The sequence below is a fragment of the Neofelis nebulosa genome, chromosome 5 (genome assembly GCF_028018385.1).
Source record: "Neofelis nebulosa isolate mNeoNeb1 chromosome 5, mNeoNeb1.pri, whole genome shotgun sequence".
NCBI lineage: Eukaryota > Metazoa > Chordata > Mammalia > Carnivora > Felidae > Neofelis > Neofelis nebulosa.
Genome location: NC_080786.1, coordinates 157,541,973 through 157,561,885, shown reverse-complemented (window position 1 = coordinate 157,561,885; position 19,913 = coordinate 157,541,973). Strand labels below are relative to the sequence as shown.

At 56.6% G+C, this 19,913-nt stretch overlaps 2 protein-coding genes across 18 annotated transcripts in view; both read right to left on the bottom strand.

The window, feature by feature from the left end:
* Nucleotides 1–1,018: 1,018 nt before the first annotated feature.
* Nucleotides 1,019–6,776, bottom strand: LRRC3 (leucine rich repeat containing 3). Its single transcript, XM_058732202.1, has 2 exons — nt 6,616–6,776; nt 1,019–5,984 (listed from the first exon to the last, which is right to left on the bottom strand). Exon 2 carries the CDS (start codon nt 5,923–5,925, stop codon nt 5,053–5,055), a length of 873 nt encoding a protein of 290 aa, XP_058588185.1. The 5' UTR covers nt 5,926–5,984; nt 6,616–6,776; the 3' UTR covers nt 1,019–5,052.
* Nucleotides 6,777–17,325: 10,549 nt separating this feature from the next.
* Nucleotides 17,326–19,913, bottom strand: part of TRPM2 (transient receptor potential cation channel subfamily M member 2) — a 55,128-nt gene continuing 52,540 nt past the window's right edge. For 12 of the 17 annotated variants that reach the window (XM_058732181.1, XM_058732183.1, XM_058732184.1 and 9 more), the window contains 2 exons: nt 19,290–19,406; nt 17,326–18,702 (listed from right to left, as the gene is read on the bottom strand). In XM_058732181.1, the coding sequence (XP_058588164.1) occupies nt 18,577–18,702; nt 19,290–19,406 (243 nt within the window). In that variant the 3' untranslated portion in view covers nt 17,326–18,576. Of the gene's footprint in view, nt 18,703–19,289; nt 19,407–19,600; nt 19,670–19,913 lie in introns of those variants that run through there. The other 5 variants (XM_058732198.1, XM_058732185.1, XM_058732186.1 and 2 more) reach the window with 5 other exon arrangements.

Genomic DNA, 19,913 nt, shown 5'->3' with positions numbered 1-19,913 from the left:
CCCACCTCCGTCGCACAGGTACCCAGCAGGCGCTAGGTGCCCGACCTGGCACCCGGCCCCTCGCCCGCTCCCTCCAGGTCAGTGTCGGTGCCAGGGTGACAGAGGCAGACCCCGCACTCCTGGCCTTGCCGGGCCGGGCCGTGGATGGGCTCTGCTCCTCCTGGCTCCCCTCCTGCTTCGACCTGGGGTGAAACCGAGGCCCGCCTCTGCTCTCTGACAGCCCTCGGGCCCATCCTTCCCAGAGTGAGAACTTCCAGGCCTGGGCATCAGAAGGCCCAGATTCCTGCCCAGCCCAGCCCCACACAGCTGCCTCCCAAGTTGGGCATCTCTCCCCTCCAGACCTCAGAGTCTCGGCTTCTCGTCTGAAAATGGAAATATTCCCCACAGCGGCCAGGCCCCGGCGGGGGGGGGGGGGGGGGGGGGGGGGAGTTCACCAAGGCTGGCTTGAGAGCAGGCCGTCCCACCTGGGGCCTGGGGCTGTTGCAGGCCTCCCCGCCCACTTGCCGCAGGGCCCTGCACCCTCCTGACTCTGGTCCTGAGCTTGGGAAGAAAGCGCACACTGAGATCACAGGAACTCGTGCCCAGCAGGTGCGTTTACTGCGGGTTACGGTGATCTCGGTGACCCTCCCGCCAGCCTCCTGCCCCCACCGCCCTGTCCCCAGCAGCGGTTCGCTCCCACATGGCTAACAATCTCCTGGAGCGGGAGAGCGGAGCCTGGTTGTGGTGCCATCAATCGCCTAGGGTACAGACTCTCCCCGTGGTCAACCTCAAGCTGCCATGATGATGTCGACTGGCTCACAAGATGCCCTGCAACTTAACTATTGGCCGTCGTGAGCCGGTTGGAGCCTGTATGAGCTGGCTCCCGCACCCGCTGCACCCCTCTGCCACGCTGTGGGCTCTCAGGTGTGCTGGGTCCGGAAACTTCAGTACTGGCAAGGTCTGCAGCAAGGAGGAACGGGGGGCAGGTCTGGGTCGAGTGGGTCAGAGACGCAGATAACAGAATCCACTCCAGCCAACGTAAGCACAAAGGGGTTTATTGAGAGGTCAGAGGCAGCGGGGAGGGCAGTGAGACTTTGGACCCAGCTTCCGGGAAAGAGGACTACAGAAACCATGCCAGGCTCCTGCGTTTGCCGGGAGCTGCCACAAATCCAGAACATTCCATCTCTGCCACAGTCTGCCAAAGCAGCCCTGGCTTCTCCCCAGGTAACTCAGTCCAGGATCAACGCCTCCTGTAAATGCATCTGTCGAGAACCCGCGGCAAGGGAGCCCGGGGAGCAGGTGCAGGAAAGTCGGCAGGGCTGAGGCCGGCGCACAGCGCCCACCGAGCTGTCTCCGGTGCTCGTGACCGGGACCCAGCTCCACCGCTCAGATGCCCTCGCACCCCAGCCTCGACTTGGCTGATGCCCCAGCGTTCTGCTGACCCTCTGGGAGGAGCCGACCCCCTGCAGCCCCGCACTGGAGCGTCCGCATGCACGCTCCTTAGACGGCGTGCGGAATCCAAACCGCCACAGAGCGGAGCCAGAAGCGCTGTGCTGTGCAGCCCCTGCTCTCAACCGCCTGACTCCCCTCCCCTGCTGCCCGCAGCCACCTTCCATTAAGAAAAGCACACCCGAGGGGCGCCCGGGGGGCTCGGTCAGCTGAGCGTCCGGCTTCGGCTCAGGTCTTGATCTCACGGTTCGTGGGTTCCAGCCCCGCGTCGGGCTCCGTGCTGGGAGCCTACTTTGGATTCTGCGTCCCCCTCTGTCTCTGCCCCTCCCCTACTTGCACTCTGTCTTCTCTCTCAAAAATAAATAAAGAACATTTTTAAAAATTTTTAAAAAAAGAGGAAAATACACCTGGGTTTACCCAATCGCGTGTCCAATTTAAAACCATCATCCACCCTTACTGCAGGCCAACCTGGGGACTTAGGGCACCATGGCGGGAGGCGGCTCCTGGTTCCAGGGCTTTAGAACAGAGTCTACAAGAGGAGCCCCCAGTCCCAGCCATGCAGGAACCCTGGCGGTGCACGTCCTGTCCTCCCCATGGAGCCCAGCTGGGAGCGCCCTCCACACAGGGGTCTTCTGCCCAGGAGCCCACCCACCAGGGACGGCCCCCGAGTGTCCAGATGGCCCATCCCCACCACTGGGCCACCCAAGGGAGTGACCCCAAAGCCCAAAGTGGAGGCAGGCTGGGGCACCAGGAGGCCACGAGTTATCAGGCGTCCCCTCCTAGGGTCAGGTTGGGGGTGGGACTCTGGGCTCCACGAGGCACATCCACGGTGAGGCTGGGGACCAAGGGAGCAGGAAGCCTCCCCCAGCCCAACCAGAGCAGCTGGGCAGGGAGACCAGGCTCCCCGAAGGGTTCCATGAGCCTCTCACAGCCCCTCGTCACCCCTCTGGCCCTCAGGCCTCCCTAGAAGCCAGACCCCTTCCACCAACCCCCATGGGAAGGAAGGGAGGCCCTGTCACCACCCTGAGCTAGGGTGGCTGCTCCAACCTCCTGCCCCATAGGGAGCCCTGGAGTCACCCTGCCCTGACCCCCAGACCTTGTGACGTGTTACCTCCCACGGTAAACGGGCTTCACAGACTGGAATGCGTATGTGCATGAAGAGCTTTGAAGGTCCCTTGTTTGGGGATCACAGTGAGAGCCAAGGGCCACCCACGTTCCACAAGGCTGTGACCCCACTACCCCTGAGACTGGCCAGCCAAGACACCCCCTTTGTCGCGTACCTGACACTGTCACCACGGATTCTCCCTGGGAGGCCAGCTGGACCCTGCCCCGCCCCGGCAGATTTAAGATGGAAGTAAATGCCCACCGGTGCAGGGCTGGGGCCGCTCAGCCGTGGGGCCCTTGGGGGCGTCCAGTGGGACGCACTCACACGTGGCAGTGAGGAGGGGGGTGGGCCTGGCAGGGTGTCTTTAAGGGGTCCCTCAAGGGGAGGGGAAAGAGGGGAGATGATGATTGCAGCCCGGGAGGGCAGAGGGCTCCCGGGGACCAGGGGGGGGAGCGCATGAGCAGGAAGGAGCTTCATGGTCCCGGAGTTTAGGGACCCGGTGGTCTTCCTTGGAGGGAGGCGTGCGCTCTGGGACACCCCCTGAAGGGCGAGGTCCCAGAAAGGCCAGGAAGGCCTGGCAGCCGGACTCTGGCTCAGGGTACGAGGGAGAGGACCTTCTGGTGTGTCCAGGGTCCTCAACAAGGGCAAGGAGGGAAGGAGCCCCCACGCCCCGCGCACTCCCTGAAGAGCCACATTTGGGTGGAATCCAGGCTCTCTGGGCTCATTCTGGCGTAAGAGGAAATGTCGAGTTCCCTGGCAGGGGACAGGCCCCCCACAAAGCCAAGGCCTCCCTCACAGCATGGAGGCGTACCCACAGGACCCCGGCACGCCGCCCCCGCACCTGTAGCGGGTCACCTCCATCGGGCAAACCCACAGGTGGTGAGCTTCTTGGGTGGCGGCCCCCTTCTCCCCACCACATGCACCCTGGGCGGGTGGGGCCCCTGCCCTGCTGGTCAGCCAGCAGCAGCACCTACCTTCGTCCCTGGGAGTGTCGGGCTGCGGGAGGCGGCCCTGGGCCCTGCCCCCCATCCCTGCACACCTGATCTGGACAGGGGGCAGGGAAGTGGGGGGTTTGGGTGCTGGAGGGTATTTGGAAGCTGACAGCTGTTTCTTTTTAATGCACCATAACTGAAAAAATCATGACCTTGTTTGGACGAGCCTTTTGGGTCTCAGCCAGGGAATCTGAATCTCTGAATCAACACTCAGACAGGATCCCGTGTTCGTGTCCCATGTCAGATCATGTGACGCTTTCCGAGTACAGACCACCCTCTATTTTAATCCTTTCCAAGCATCTGCTCGGTGAAACTTGTACCCTTTATACCTCAAGTTCATGAGCAATGTGTCCCAATTTTGTCTCCCCCCCCAAATATTTGAAGCAATTTAAAAATAAATACTCATACAAAAGACATCAAAAAATAAAACTGGGAAGACAGATCACAGTTACACAGGTAGAGGTAATGTCTGCCCCGAACATAAAGTTGTACAGGAATTAGCTCTGAGATTCCTGGTGGCAAAGGTGGAGACAGAGGCAGAGAGACAGAGAGAGGAAGGGACAGACTTCCTGTTGCTGGAGAAAGGTAGCATCCCGTTGACTGGCCTTGAGACACCAAATCTCAGTCCTCCTGTCCTGGAGAAGGACCTGCTTCGGGCATCAGTGAGTAGAAAAGCAAGGCACGGATTCGACCCAGGATGACGGGCCTTCCCCCAAACCAGGCTCGGACAGTGGCGGGACCGAGGGCAGGGACGCACCGGTCTGGCTGCGGACACTGCCCTCCTTGACGATCCACTCTGGACCTTTTTTGGGTTGCTGTCCGTGGTTTTCTCGGGTTTTGATTTTTACGATTTTTCCCCCTCTCCCCGGAGTGAAATTTCAGTACGAACGTTACTCTTAACAAACATTCTGAGAATAAACAAAGCTGTTCAAAGGTTAGTTTGAACTACGCTTTTTCACTTACCTCTCGAGAAAAACCTGGTCTCTACTACTCTGCTCTGGAAAGAGTTCTGCGGTCGGATGTGCTCAGGAACCGCTACTCGGGGGCAAGGCAACCCAGTTCTGCGGTGTAGGACTCTGCCTCCAACAGACCAGTCCGCGCCCCGCCCTCTGCGGGCTGACCTCACGCTCCCGGGCGCGAGTCCATTCTTCTCTGAACGCTGTTCACACCCTACGGACGCCACGGGGAAGCGGCCAGCTGAGTGCAAGGGACGTGGAACGTCACGACAGGCGGCCTGGTGTTAAGTCCCGACTGGGTCGTTTCCCAACTGTGTCGTGGCAGGCGATGCCGTTTCTCCAAGCTTTGGTTTCCTGGCCCGTCAAGCGGGCCCGACGGTAACACGTTGGACTTGAAAGGCGGCGCGGTGACTAAAACACAACACGAGAGAGGGTTCTGGAAGGGCGGGGTGCTGCACAGAAGGGCTGTGGGGACCCGCCGCTCAGGGGTCTTGCAAGCAGGAGTCAGTCACCATCCTCTCCAAAAGCGCTGGGGGACAGGCGGGCAGCGCGCTGCTCCGGCCAGCGGGCACTAGGGCGCGGGGCCGACGGGGTCCTTGGACGCGGGGGCGCTGGGCAGGGACTTCAGGTACTCCAGGTGCTTCCTGGCGTCCTCCTGGTTCTGGCGCACGTAGTACACGACGTAGGTGATCACCATGGCGAACCAGCCGAACATGGTGACCAGCATGGCCACGTCGGTGGTCTTGTGGTGGGTGCTGCAGAAGCTGACACCAGAGTCGAGCGCCTGGATGAGCGGCTTGCCCACGTACTCGTCCCGCACGGCCGTGTGGCAGGCGATCTCGTCCACCGACTCGGGGTCCAGCTTCAGCTCCCACAGCGCCTCCTGCAGCGCACACTCGCAGTGCAGGGGGTTGTGGGACAGGCGGATCTTGGCGCTGAGCTTGCCCAGGGCATCCTTGGGAATCCTGCGGATGCGGTTATGAGACAGGTCCAGCAGCCGCAGGCCCCCGGCCAGGCCCGAGAAGGCAGCGGGGCCGATGGTCTCGATGGCGTTCTGGGACAAGTCCAGCTCTCTCAGCTGGTTCAGGTGCTGGAAGGCCCCGTTGGGGACGTGGGCGATCTTGTTGGCATCCAGCTTCAGGAGCACGGCGTCGGCAGGGATGTCCTTGGGGATCTCCTGCAGGCCCCTCGCGCTGCAGTGGACGGCCACGGCCCCGGCGTGGTCAGGGCACTGGCAGCCCTGTGGGCAGGAAGCGCCCAAGCGCAGGCAGAAGAGGAGGAGGAGGCAAGACCCTCCCGTGGGGCCCGGTGGGGCTGAGGGGCTCTGCTTGCCCACGGGGCCCATGCTGACCACGCCTGGGGACACACGACAGCGTCCGCTCACTCGGTGCTGCAGAGCTGCGTCTTTCCCCACTCCCCCGGCCGCCGCTGCGCAAGCGACCATCGGACACACACGTGAACTCTCGTTCCTCGCGTGCCAGGAAAAGCGGGGTTCTGTCAGTTCTAAAAGAGAGCAGCGAGCAGCATCAGTGACCGTGCTCCAGCAGGGAACCCCGGAGCACTCTGACTTTGGGGGGGCATGTCACGGGCACACTGAAGCATCTGACCAGCGGGGGTCTCTGTAACTTATTTCCAGGGATTCCCAACGCCACCCAGAAGAGCAAGGACAGGTCGTGCCGACCGCTGGCTGGGTCCAGGAACCCTGGACACACCCACTGCACACCTAGGGGACCAGGGGCTTGCCCGGCCGGGCGAGGGTCCACCGCCCCCCAGCTGCTCAAGGCTGGAAACCGAGAGGACCGGGCTGCAGGGTTCTCTTAAGAAACCGTAATGCAGCGCGGCCGGATGAGCCACCGACTGGCGGCGCTCCCTCTGACAGCCCTCGGGGAAGTGTAGTAAGAGCTAAAGGTCCTCTTTGTCAGCCCCGACAGGACGGAGCACGCGGCAGCGGGGGCGGCGCCTTTTTATTTCAGTTGTGTTAGAGAAAGAAGGAAACCGAGAACAGAAAAGCCAAGCCCCGGGCGCGCGGCCGCGCTGGGGCGTGGAGTGGCGGCGCCGCGCGCCGGGCCTGGCGGGCGGGGCTCGGACCCCGCGACCCCCGCCACCCCCGCCACCCCCGGGGCGGGGGCTTTACCTGCGCGGCCGCCTCCGGACACCGTTCTGCGCGACGCTCCCGGCCGCTCGAGTCCGACCCGAGCCACACCCGGGTGCGGAGGCGACCCCGGGCCTGCGCCCACCTCTGCGGCCGCTCGGGACGCGCGCGGCTCTGCCTGCGGCTCCGCGAGGCGGGGCCTCGGGCGGGGGCGGGGCCTGAGGACGAGGGGCAGGGCCTGGGGGCGGGGCTGCAAGGGCGAGACGGGGTGGGGCCTGTGGGCGAGGCCTGCGGTGGGGGCGGAGCTGCAAGGGCAGGAAGGCGTGGAGCCGGGGATAGGGCGGGGCTGGAGGCGGGGCTGTAAGGAGAGGTGGGGCGGGGCCTGGGTGCGGCGAGGGGGCGGGGCTGTGAGGAGCAATGGGGCGGGGCCTGGGCGGAGTCTTGGATGGGGCGGGTTTGGGGCGGGGCTGTGATGCATCGTGAGGTGGGGTCTGGGGCGGGGTCTGAGGCCGTGGTGGGGCGGGGCGGGCCTTAAGGCAGAATCTGGGACGGGGCGGGGATTGAGGCGGAGGAGGGGCGGAGCGGGGCTCGGACGGAGTCTGCAGAGGGGTGGGGCCAGGGCAAAGAGGGGCCTGTGGGACAGGGGCGGGGCCTGGGCGGAGTCTGGGGTCTGTTGGGGGGAGGTGGCACCGTTAGACCGGAGGTGGGGCGGGGTCTCGGAGGCTGTGGGCGGGGCTGAGGGCGGGCCGTAGGGCCGCAGACCCAGTCCCTGCCCTGCCGCCCGGCTCTGAGGTTGGGGGCGGTGGGTGTCGGGCGGAGACCGAAAAACCGGTGGTTTTTCCCGCAGGTCCGCTGCCCGCGGCCCCCGAGGCTGGTTAGTGAGGTTGGGTCTCCGCCCGGCTGGGTCCTGCCCCAGCCCCCACCCTCTCAGGTCCTGGCGAGGGAATGTGGGGGTGGGGTCTAGCGTTTAAGCTGGATCAGAGCCCTCTCCAGGGTTTCAAAAGCATCTTTATTGTGGTGTAATGACACACGTATTTGCATTCGCTGTGTTTGACACCTGCATGCACGCGTGAAGCCATCACCACGAATAATGCAATAAATAGCCCAGAGTTTCCCCTTTCCCTCCAGCCCCCTCCCCGGGCAAGTACCTGCTGAGCCCAGTCCATGAGCTCGCGCTTGCTGGAACTTGTATAGGCGGAGTCTAGCTCATTTCTCTCTGCACTCCTGGTACTGCAGCAGTCGATGGTTATTCCTTTGTAGGAGCACGTAATATGAATGTGCCATGCTGTATATGCCCACGTATGTCTCTTATCCATCTTGAGTTAGTTTGGGTACATGGCGTGAGATGTAATTCAAGTCTGTTTTTTTCTGCGTGTGGATATTCAGTTTCCAGGGCTGTTTGTTGAAGTAACCGTCCCTTCTCAGCTGAGGTGCCTGTGACCCTCTGTTGAATATCAGTGGTCCTAGATGTGTGTGAGTCTCCTTTTGTGCTCTCTGCGTTCCATTGGTCTGTTTGCCTATCTTTATGCCAATTGTCCAAGCTGTCTTTATTGCTGTGGCTTTATAACAGTTCTTTTTTTTTAATGTTTATTTTTGAGAGAGATAGAGACAGGACACAAGCAGGGGAGGGGCAGAGAGACAGGTTAGACACATAATCCAAAGCAGGCTCCAGACTCCAAGCTGTCAGCACAGAGCCCAATGCTGGGCTCAAACACATGAAGTTGGACGCTTAACCAACTGAGCCACCCAGGTGCCCCTTTATAATGATTCTTGAATCAGGTAGTGTAAATCTCCCAGCTTTGTCCCTTCATATTCTTTTGGTCATCTAGATCTTTTGCACTCCCTCATGAATTTTAGAACCAACTTACCAACTTCCACCAAAAAAACCTATGGCGTTTTGTTTGGGATTCCACTGAATCCATAGATCAGTTTGAGAGAATTAATATCTTGACAATATTGAGTCTTTCAGTCCATGAACATGGTATATCTTCTCATTTATTTAGAACTGCTTTTGTTTCTTTCAGTTGTGTTTTGTAGTTTTTGGTTTACGTATCTTGCACATCTCTTGTCATACTTATTTCTGATAGTTTTATGTTATTGTAAATGGTATCTTTATTCTAATTTCTGTTTGTTAAATGATAGTATACAGAAATAAAAGTGATTTTTGTATACCAAACTTGACTTTGCTAAAATCACTTATTAGTTCCATTAACTTTTTCATACATATCTTAGGATTTTCTACATATACAATCATGTTATCTGTAAATAAAAAGAGTATTCTTTCTTTCCAGTCTGCGTGCCTTTTACTTCAATCTGTGCCTAATTGCTTTGGCTAGAGCCTCTAGTTCAGTACTGAATAGGAGAGCTGAGAGCAGATATCCTTGTCCATCCTGATCTTAGGGGGAAAGCAGTCAGTCTGTTAGGAATAACGTTGGTGGTAGATCTTTTGAAGATGTTCATATCAGTTAGGGGAAGTTTCCTTTGTGAAAATAGAGGAAACCTCTTGAAAATGGAGTCAGGAAGTACCAAAGGGGTACTGTCACACATTTATCACTCCTTGAAGCCTGCATCACCAGCAGGAAGAAGGAAGATAAGAATTATCTTGTGAGGGAGGACATTTTTCTGATAGGAATTTAATCTCCTTTTAAGAAAAGGAAGGAAGATCCCTCCCTGCCCCGGCAACAACACACTAACCACCACTTCCTGCCAATCAGGAAATGTCACAACCTCGAACTCTTGTTCTCCTCCAATAAACTCCTGTTCAACACAACCCTCCCCAAGTTCCTCCTGCAACCTAATAAAAGCTGACCTTCCCTTTGTCTCTTCGGACTTGCATGTGGCTCACTGTAGTTTGCCGTGTTCCAAATCGCAATTCCTCTGCGCTTCCTGAATAAACTCATTTTGCCAGTAAAATAACTGGCTATTTTTAAGGTTGATACCTTCTATTTCTAGTTTGCTGAGCGTTTTTATCAGGAAGCATTTTGGATGTTGTCAAATAAATGTCTTTTCTTCACCCATTGAGAACCTTCTTTTAAAATTGGTATGTTTATATGGAAGATTATATTAACAGATTTTCAAGTGTTAAGTGTTAAGTTAACCTTATGCCCTTGGAATAAACCCCACTTGACTATGATATATCACCATTTTTGTATGCTGTTGAATTATTTAATAGAGATAGAGCTGCTGAGGTTATTTTTTTTTCCTTGACCGAATGTTGGTACTTCATCTCTCTCGAGGAATTGTTTCGTCTGAATTAATTGATCAGCATAAAGCTACTCATAATGCTCCCTAGTTATCTTTTCAATACAGAGTATGAAGTGATGTCAATCCATTCCTGATACGGGTAGTTTGCATCAGCTTTCTTTTCTTTTACTCATCAGTCAGTCAGGAGAGAAGTATATCAATTTTATTGACATTTTCAAAGAACCCATTTTTAGTTGCATTGATTTCTTTTTTTTTTTTCTTTTTTCTTTCCCAATTGACATCCATTCTGATCTTTTGCTTACATCGGGTTTAATTTTCTCTTCAATTTTGTTTGTTTGTTTGTTTCTTACAGTGAAAGTTGAGCTCACTGGTTTGAGACTTTTCTTCTTCTCTAGTACAGGCATTTTAGTGCTATAAATTTTCCTCCAAGTCCTGCTTTAGCTACATCTCAGGATTTTGTAATGAAATTCCCTAAGTTTGAAACACTTTCTAATTTACCTTTTGATTCCTTTTTTGACTCATGGACTTAGAAGTGTTTTACTTTGTTTCCAGCTATTTGGGGATTTTCTGGAGATCTTTCTGGTTTTGATTATTCATCGAAATCCATCATCAGAGAGCGCACTCTGTATCCTTTGGGTCCTTTTAAATTTGTTGGGGTTCATTTATGGCCCCAAAAGTGGGCTGTGTTAATAATCGTTATATGTGTATTTAAATGTGTTCTATGGTGGCTCAGTGGAATGTTCTAGAAGTGTCGATGAGGTCAAGTCTGCTGATAGTGTGAATCTAGTATTCTACATTGTTGCTGATTTTCTATTTGCTTTATTAATTACTGAGAGAGGGGCGTTGATGTCTCTGTGACTGTAGATTTGTCTGCTTTCCGTCAGTTCTACCAGCTTTTGTTTCCTGCATTTGAAGCCCTATATTCAGATTAATATGTATTTATTACTAATTGACCCTTTATCATTATGAAATAGCCCTCTTCACCCCGAGATTTTTTGCCTTGACCTCGGTTTTGTCTGGCACCAGCACAGTCACCATGGCCTCCTTGCGATTAGGTCAGCACAGGGGTCTGCTTCCATTGTCCCGCTTCCTTTGGGGTTTCTATAGCACCAAAGCGTCTTTCTCACTACATTTGTTAACTACAGAGGGAAAAATAATGGTTCTACGGTAGAGAAGCCTGGCAGAAGCCACCCTACCTATGTGACCAAGGTTAACATCATCGGTAATAAGACAAGCCGGCGTCACTCAGCCCTTGATGTGGTGGACCCAGAAACACACAACATCGCTTCTGTGACGTTCTCGCCAAAAATGCATAATCTCACCGCACTGGTGAGAACACTTCAGACACACCCAAACTGAAAGACATGTTACAAGGTGACTGGTCTGTGAACTTCATAAAAGACAGGAGGAAAAGACTGGGTCACTGTCACAGACCGGAGCAGACCACAGAGTAAGAAGAGCTAACTGCCATGCGGGTCCTGGGCCGGACAGGGACGCGGGGGAGGGCAGAACAGAATCAGGCCACAGCGTTTCCCGGAGGTGGTGTCCTGGCTGTGAGAACCCACACTCGGCGCTCGGGCTCTAGCCTGTCTTCCTCTGCTCTGCTCCCTTCTCCTCTCCCCCTGCCTCTGTTGGCAGTGAGTGTTATGACTGCGTCTTCCGTCCTGAGTTGACCCCAGCTGTAACTCTCTGCCACGTTACTTCAGTGGCTGCTCAGGGTGTCACGTCCAGCTGTCGCTGCTTACCACGGTGGTCCCTCGGGCCACGTTTGGCCACGTCACGTGCAGTGGGTGCTGCGTTGCTGACACGGCATATATGTCCTCATGTGTAGGAACCCCACAACACAGGATTATTTCTGCTTTGAGCAGCCAGCTCTCTTTTAAAGAGATTAAAATCTTTAAAGATTAAAGAGGCTTGAAGCTGACAGCATGTTAGCATATGGCAAATCAAAGAGAGGCTGGAAGGGAGCCCCAAGTTAAGGAATACCTTCATGTTTAAATTAAGCAAATTAAACGGGGTTACTACCAAAAAGTACAGTGCCGATGCAGGGGGATCCACAGACATTAAGCAGAGTGGGAGAGTCCCGACACTGTGAACTCAAGCTGTGTGGTTCTGCTTAGGGAACGTTCTAGTAGGGATGGGGTGGGGCGGGGGGAGGGGGGGGGGGCTCCTGGGCTGCATGATCTGGATCTGGAGCTCAGTGCTGATTGTTACCATAAGTAAAAACACATCGGGTGCTCATAGTTAAGATTTGCCCAGATGACGAAGCGTATTCTGCCTCGATAACAGAAAATAGTAACGTGCCGCCCAGGTTTGCGCTTCAGGGATGGTCACAGGTGTCAGTGGTTCTGCATCAGTGGACAGACAGATGGATGGATTCAAGGCGCTCGTGTAAGGCCGTGTGGTGAGCGGTCTTCCTGCTCGCAGGCTGCCCTTACAGGAGGCTCTGGCTGCCAGCCAGGCCCGGGCCACAGAGCCCTGAGAGAGTCTGGCTCTCCGTCCACTCCAGACCACCAGCCTGTGCTCTCAAAACACCAGAAACCTTCTAATGCTATGCTGGCCACGTGGACCGCCCTCTGTAGCTGCCCTTCCGACTGTAATTGGGCTCAGGGCTGATTAGCTCACCCATTTATCCACCCAGAGTCCAGGCTTCCTGTCCCCAGGGATGCCAGGCAGCTGCGCCAGCCGGCTAATTGCTTCCCCATCAGGAAGGTGGTTTTGCTGGGCGAGTCTGAGAGCATCTCTCCAGGGACCAGCACGGAAGGGCCGAGCTCATGGCAGCCTCGGGAGCCAGGACGAAACCAGGCCAAGGAGTGAAACAGCTCGGTGAGGCCAGAGTGCCGCTCTGCTGTCACGACCCCCTTGCTGGCCCAGGCTCAGCCTTCTCCACCTCGGCCTCCACGCCGCCCCAGGGGGCCCCAGCTCCTGCCCTGGCCCAGCCAGGGGACGCCCAGACAGAACCCCAGCTGGCTCACAGGAGGGGCTGCGGCAGCACCAATGGAGAGGGCTGCGGGCTGCTGGTGGGGGACCCGAACAGGCAGGGCCAGGGGGCCAGCGGCCCTCCGAGAGCCCGGCCGGTGGATGGATTGCCACATTTTGTCTGCTTTGTCTGGACTGTCTTTTCCAAGAACCGATTTTTTTAATGTATTCATCACACCATTGCTTTATTTTTTCCTCCTCCGTAAACCCTGACTTCGTTGGCCCCTGAATTTATGTTGTAGCCGTTTCTTGAGTTTCTTAAGTTATAACCCTAGATAATTCACTCTCAGTCTTCCAAGTGCAGCTAAGGTTAGAAACCTTCCCTTCGAGACTCTCCAGCCACAGCCGGCAGGTTGGGACACGAACATCCTTGCTGTCTTGCGTTGGTCTGCTCATGACTAACGGTGCGGGTCTCAGGCGGGGAGGAGGGTGTGGAAGGGCACGTCCTCGCAGGGCATGGTGGCCCCCTTGGGTTCCCTGGCCAATGCCCAGCTCCGGGTCCTCACTGGCCCCTCCCCGAGCAGGTGGGGGTGGCCCAGAGACCGAGCGCTGTGCAGAGTCGCAGGGACAGCGCCTGCTCTCCCGAGAGGCACGGCCGTTCCCCACCGGTGCTCCCACCCAGGAAACAGGCAGCTTCAGAGTGAGGACAGAAGCCCCCCAGGGAGAACGGAGACCAGAGGGACACATCATCCGGCGGTGCCCTGCCCTGGACGCCACCTCCTTGCCCTCCGAGCTGGTCAGGGGACCGGTCACTCAACATCCCAAGCACAGGCTCCTGGAACCACTGGACGTACTTTCTGTCCCTTCTGCTGTATGTTTTTGTTCTAATGTGACTGTTCTAAGAGTGTGGAGCGTGTGGCCCCGTCCCAGAGCCGCCTTGGCAAAGTTGCTGAGATCTGCTCAGTGGTGTATATAGAGCACGCCTGGTTTTTGTGAATGTCCTGTGTGTGTCTGAGAACCGTGTGTCTCCTCTGGGCCTCTTGCTGCTGCTGTTGGGGTGGGGGGTACAGAGCCATATACGCACACATATATAAGCAGTGTATGCTTATGTATGTGGCACGTGTGTATGCATGCTAAAAATTGTTTTTAATGATTTATTTATTTTTGAGACAGAGAGACACAGAGCACGAGCAGGGGAGAGGCAGAGAGACAGGGAGACCCAGAATCCGAAGCAGGCTCCGGGCTCCGAGCTGTCAGCCCAGAGCCCGACACGGGGCTCAAACCCACAAGCTGTAGGATCACGACCTGAGCTGAAGTCGGACGCTCAACCGACTAAACCACCCAGGCGCCCCTGTATGCATGTTACACTTAAGTTATTATACAGACATAAATATATATTTATTATGTATGTAAATACGTTGTACATCATTTATATAATTTATGTGTCGACAAACTTACGTATAAGTTGTACATAATGTATATATGCTTAATATATACATTATATATATAAATACATAACATGTATGAATGTATATGTGCACACACACACACCACACAGAGTGACTTCGGTCTTCATTGTGTTATTCACATTCTGCCCTATTTTCCTCTTCCTCTTTGATTTCTTGATTCCTGAGGAAGTATCTCAAATATTACTGTGAATTTGCCAATTTCCCCTTGAATTTCTATCAAGTTTGCTTTACATATTTAAAAAGCGAGGGTGTTGGGTGGGTAACGGCTCCTGACAGCGATGCCTTCTCCGTGGATGGATGCCTTTCTCTAACCCAGGACCCGTGTGTGCTCCTTCGAGAAGGCCCAGACCGGGGTTGGCGGTCGGCTTAGCGCTGTCTCCCCAACCATTCTCTCTGAGAGCGTTTGCCCAGATGACTTCTCCACTCTGCCAGCTCTTCTGAGTCTCTCTGTCTCAGGTGATACAGAAAAATACATAGAAAACAATAGAAATGAGTCGGGTTATTATTTTTTTTTTAACAGTCCAAGTCCTTTATTTCCAAGCTGCTCCATGCCTCCCAGAAAATGCAGTAGATACGTTCTGCTCAGAATCCTTTCCTGAGCTACCCACCCCCCACGGAAGAAGCCCTCCCTGCCCGTCTCTACCACTGTCACAGGGTGGCCCGGCCTCTCAACTTGAAGGTGTCTCTTGCATATTTTATGCACCATCAGACTGACCATGCTCCCTTTTCTCCGACCCGAGTGTCTCCCAGTTGATCTGTTTCGCTGTGAATGAAAAAAATTAATTAAGGTGGTTTGATAAGGCATCACCCTATTTATTTCTTGTTCTTCGGCCTCCGTCTCTTGGCGATCTGCCCCTGGCCCCCTTCAAGCGGCTGCCCACGAGTCTGACGTACTCTGCAGCTCCTGCTTAGTCTTCTTAGCGTCCTGATCCTTCCGAGCAGTGCGCCGACGTCCCTGCTGGAGGACACGCGGAGGAACAAGACCCCGGGCGCTTTGGCCCGAGGTTTCTCACCCTCTCTGTTTAGGGGCGTTCTCACAACGTGCTGGCGGACGGCCTCTTCCTTCGAGAGACTGATAAAGCTCGCGGATCCCGCTAGTTCGGAGTCCGTGGGTCAGTGAGGCCGGCAATATCCTTCTCCCCTGTCCCACAAGGACCAAGTGGAGAGCACGGAGATTGGCATCCGCGACGCACCCCGAGCAGAGTCGCGCTTTCTCCCCCCATCCTCCCGGGTCGGTAGCAGGAATCCCCCTGCTCAGCAGCAGGCGGACGCGGCCGTGGGTCAAGACACCCCCCTTCACTGGAAGCCTTGCCTGTCACGGCCACTTGTGACCCAGACCACATCACCCCTCCATTCTCCCCCAAGTCCATCCAGCGTCTGCGGCCATTCGTTTCTCAAAAAAGGTACGAGGTTTCCGTTCAAAGAGTTTCCGGCAGCCCACCGTGTCCGAGGCTCCACAAAAAAGAACGAGTCGGGTTGTTTTTTATCCCAGTATGAAAACCCGATTCACACGTGTCCTAATCGCTGAGGCGTTTTGAGTGTCTCCTCTCGTTCTATTGCACAGTGACCATCCTCCGTTGGTTCCTGTTTTTCCCCGATTTTGTCGTTCCACTTGACCCCACTGGGGGTTCACAGTGATTTGTGTGTGTCTGTCCCGCCAGCGGCCGCTCGCCCCGCAACAGCCCAGCTTGCTGCCCGCGTCCGGGAGCCACCGCCGTCCGTGCGGCAGTGTGGCTGGCCAGCCCGCCCCCGTCGTCCTAGGCAAGAGGACACCCACGCGCTGGGATTGCCCTACACCGCCAGCTGCCAGTGACCCCACCGGGGGTTTCAGTGCTGAGCGCTTGTTAAATTTTCTTTTTACGCTGTGCCTCAACAGGTCTAAGACGCAGCCATACATCTTAATGGTCTCTTTGCTTACACAGAGCTTGGGCTGTGCACCTGTGCACACGTGTGTGTGTGTGTGTGTGTGTATGTGTGTGTGTTATTGTGTCCGCCCCACTCCCAAATTCATATGCTGGAGCCCTATCTCCCCTTGTGGCTGTATTTGGAGGTGGGGCCTCTAATATAGTAATTAAGGTTAAATGAGGCCTTAAGAGTAGAGCCCTGACGTCATAGGATTAGAGTCCTTCTGAGAGGAGACACCGGAGCACTGGCTCCCTCTCCGTGCACACACTTGAGGACAGGCAAGGCACACGGCGAGAGACAGCTGTCCCCAAGCCAGGAGGGGAGCTCTCACCAGAGATGGGTGATGGCCCCTGGGTCTCAGACCTCCAGCCTCCAGGACTGGAAACAAGTCCGTTGTTTAAGCCGCCCCATCTGTGGAATTTTGTTACAGCAGCCCAGCTGAGTCCGCGGTTCGCTTTTCTGGAATCCGTCTTAGAGAAGTTCTTTTAAAGGGCAACCCTCTTGCGCTGCTGGTGGGAATGCAAACTCGTGCAGCCGCTCTGGAAAACAGTGTGGAGGTTCCTCAAAACATTAAAGATAGAACGACCCTATGACCCAGCAATAGCACTGCTAGGAATTGACCCAAGGGATACAGGAGTGCTGAGGCACAGGGGCACATGTACCCCAATGTTTACTGCAGCACTTTCAACAATAGCCAAATTATGGAAAGAGCCCAAATCTCCATGGTCTGCCAAATGGGTAAAAATGTGGTTTATGCATACAATGGAATACTACTTGGCAACGAGGAAGAATGAAATCCTGCCGTTTGCAAGAATGTGGACGGAACTGGAAGGTATTATGCTGAGTGAAATAAGTCAGTCGGAGAAGGACAGATACCATATCTTTTCACTCATATGTGGAACTTGAGAAACTTCACAGAAGACCATGGGGGAGGGGAAGGGTAAACATAGCTTCAAACAGAGAGGGCGGCAAACCGTAAGAGACTCAAATACGGAGAACAAACTGACGGTTTGAGCTGGGAGGAGGGGCAAATGGGTGACGGGCACCGAGGAGGGCACTTGCTGGGCTGAGCACTGGGTGTGGTATGTAAGTGATGAACCACAGAAATCTACCCCTGAAGCCAAGAGCACACTGCATGCACCGTATGTTAGCTAACGTGGCAATAAATTATATTCATAAATAAATAAGTAAACAATAAAATAAAAACAAAGAAGATCCTTCAGAAAGGATGCACGAGCGACACATTTTCTGAGTCTTTCCATTCTAAAATGTTTTTATTCGGTGCTGCCAGTCGGATGCTAGTTGGGAGTCTAGATAAAAAAACCAAGGCCCCCCCACACCTGGGCGTGGGCAGCCACGGACAGGGCGTGGCCTTGCCAAGTCCCAGCCTGGGCACCGGGGGCCATGCTGGAGGCGGGTCCAGGAGAATGAAAAACGGGGGGCCGGTGGGGGTGGACCGGCCTGGGCCCGAGGAGCCTGCAGGGTGTCCAAGGGGAGGAACCCGGGGGGAGATGGCCACAGGAGACGCCCTCGGGCCACAGGCAGCTGGGCCGCGGGCCGGAAGAGGTCTCAGTGGCCCAGACACAGCCCCCTGACCACTGCCCATGTCTGTAACTTTGTCTGTAGGGAACACAGAGAGGCTGGCCGGGCTGGTACAGGCAACAGATTTAATGTTGGGTTTTACGATATCCTGGCCCTGATGACTGCTGGCGGTTTATGCTGATGGCTTGAGAGTCATGGACACTGAGCAGAGCGGCCCCCCCACCATCTAGGCCCACCGCCTGCCCCGCCCTGGGCTCACAGGGAGTGCTGTGCGTGGAGAGCCCCTGCCCGGATCCCCAGGACAGCACAGAGGCAGACACACTTTGACCCCCAGAAAAGGCGTGTGCTCGCCTGGCTCTTGACCCTCAAAGGGGCTCAGCCCTGAGAGGCCAGGGCCGTGAACTGAGGCTCCCACGGGGCCCCACCCCAGGGCAGGTGAGGGTCCGAGTGAAGTCACGGTGGGTGCCACCTCTGGGGTGTGGGCTCCAGGACAAGGCCACAGTCCCAACTGTGCAGGAAATGCGGGCCTTGGGCCAATGCACATCTGGTGGTGGGCGAGCTGCTCACGACGTGACCAGGAGGGAGTCAGTTGGGCTGAGGGCTGAGGCCGCCAGGGGCAGCCATGGCTGGCGGGATCCCAGGAGCCACGCCAGCCGTGAGGAATGGCCGTGTGACCAGAGCCGGCCCGTGCCCTGCCTCGGCTCTCCTCCCAGGGCGCCCTGACGCCCTCCAATTCACAGGCTCGTCTGCTCAGTGACTCGAGGTGGCTGTGAGAAGCAGCAGATTCCCAGACCACACCGCGAGGTGTCCCAGCAGCAGCCCCTTGCCCATCCGAGGCCCAGGGCGGCCCGTGCCTTGGGTGGCCGGCCTCGGCCTGAGTCCCTGGCAGCCGAGCTTCCAAGGGGGCTGTGGGTAGCCCCGCCTCACCCGCCCCGGGCATCGGGGCCCGGCCAGAGTCCACGGGTCAGTAGAAAGCCCCATACAGAGTGGCCACCTTCTGGAGGATGGTCTTGTGGTTGGCATACAGCGGGATGCGCCTGTCCACGACCTGCCATCGGACGGACATCCCGGGGTCACAGGCATGCAGGTGCTGCAAGGGCAAACGTAGGTCCTGACTCCCTCCTGAGCCGGCCCCACCTCTGCCCCACACCCCAGAGCTGCGGCTGGGCTCAGAAGGGCCCAGTGGCGGGGGGTGACACGCGCCCCCGGTCTCTGCCTAGGGCTGCCTCCCTGTATTCTTCTATCAAAGGGGAGAAAGAACAGCTACTTCAGGCATGACGGGCAATTCCCGCCAAGCTCTGAAAGTCCTTGACGAGAAAAGAGCAGGTGGCCTTCATCTCAGGTGTTCTGTCCTTTAAATCCAGTCTGGATTAGGGACGGTGGGACTGATATAAATGTGGAGACATTATCCCCATGAAGGCGTGGGAACCAGCCTCCCCCAGGGAGTCCCGTCCGAGGGTCCCCATCCAGCCACCTGCTGGTGCCCTCTCGCCTCTCCCAGTGCCTCTCGGAGCCCTCTGCTCTCTGCAGCCCCCGCTCTCTGGTCGTGGCCAGCTCCGGCCCCCTGGGAGGCCAGGCAGACCCCTCCTGGAGGCCCCGAGTGACCCTCAGAGCTCACTCGCCTGCATCTCCCCCCCCCCCCCCCCACAACCGGGAGCCTGCGGCCCAGGCCCATACAGAGTTCAGCCTCTTCAGGTCCATGTCGCTCTGGTCTGAGAAGTGGATGCTGATGGCCACGGTCTCAATCCAGGCGTTGTCCGTGTTTCTCGGGTCGTCCACGTACCCTCTGTATACCTGGGAGGCAGCGCAGGGGTGAGCCGGTCCGCCCCGGCTTCCTCCCCGAGGAAGGGGCCCCATGCATGTCCTGCGCTCCGTCCCGGCGCAGGGACACTGAGCACAGCCATCCACTGCTCCCGGGGCCCCGCCGGGCTCTCTCCCTGCCCCGTGCCGCCTGCTCACCAACGCCACCTCCCGCGTGCCCGACCCACCGCGGGGTCCGCGCCTCCCTCAGCTCCCTCCTGGTCTCTGGCTCGGCATCCACACCCGCCTCGACTGTCCTCGGGAGGATGAAAACGGGATGGCGGACGTCACAAACACTGTACTAAGTGAAAGAAGCCGGACGCCAAAGCCGGCGTGCGTCCTGTGTGATTCCACTCACAGCCAGTGTCCTGAACAGGCCGGGACGCAGAACAGAACGCAGGTCAGTGGGTGCCAGGGAACGGTGGGGGGAAAGGCAATGACTGCTCATGGGGGATGGAATGTTCTGGAACAGGTGGGAGGTGATGGTGGCACAACATGGCC

What these genes read in the sequence shown, in the direction of transcription:
- LRRC3 (XM_058732202.1), bottom strand. Translation starts at nt 5,925, where the DNA reads ATGGTCGCTTGCGCAGCGGCGGCCGGGGGAGTGGGGAAAGACGCAGCT.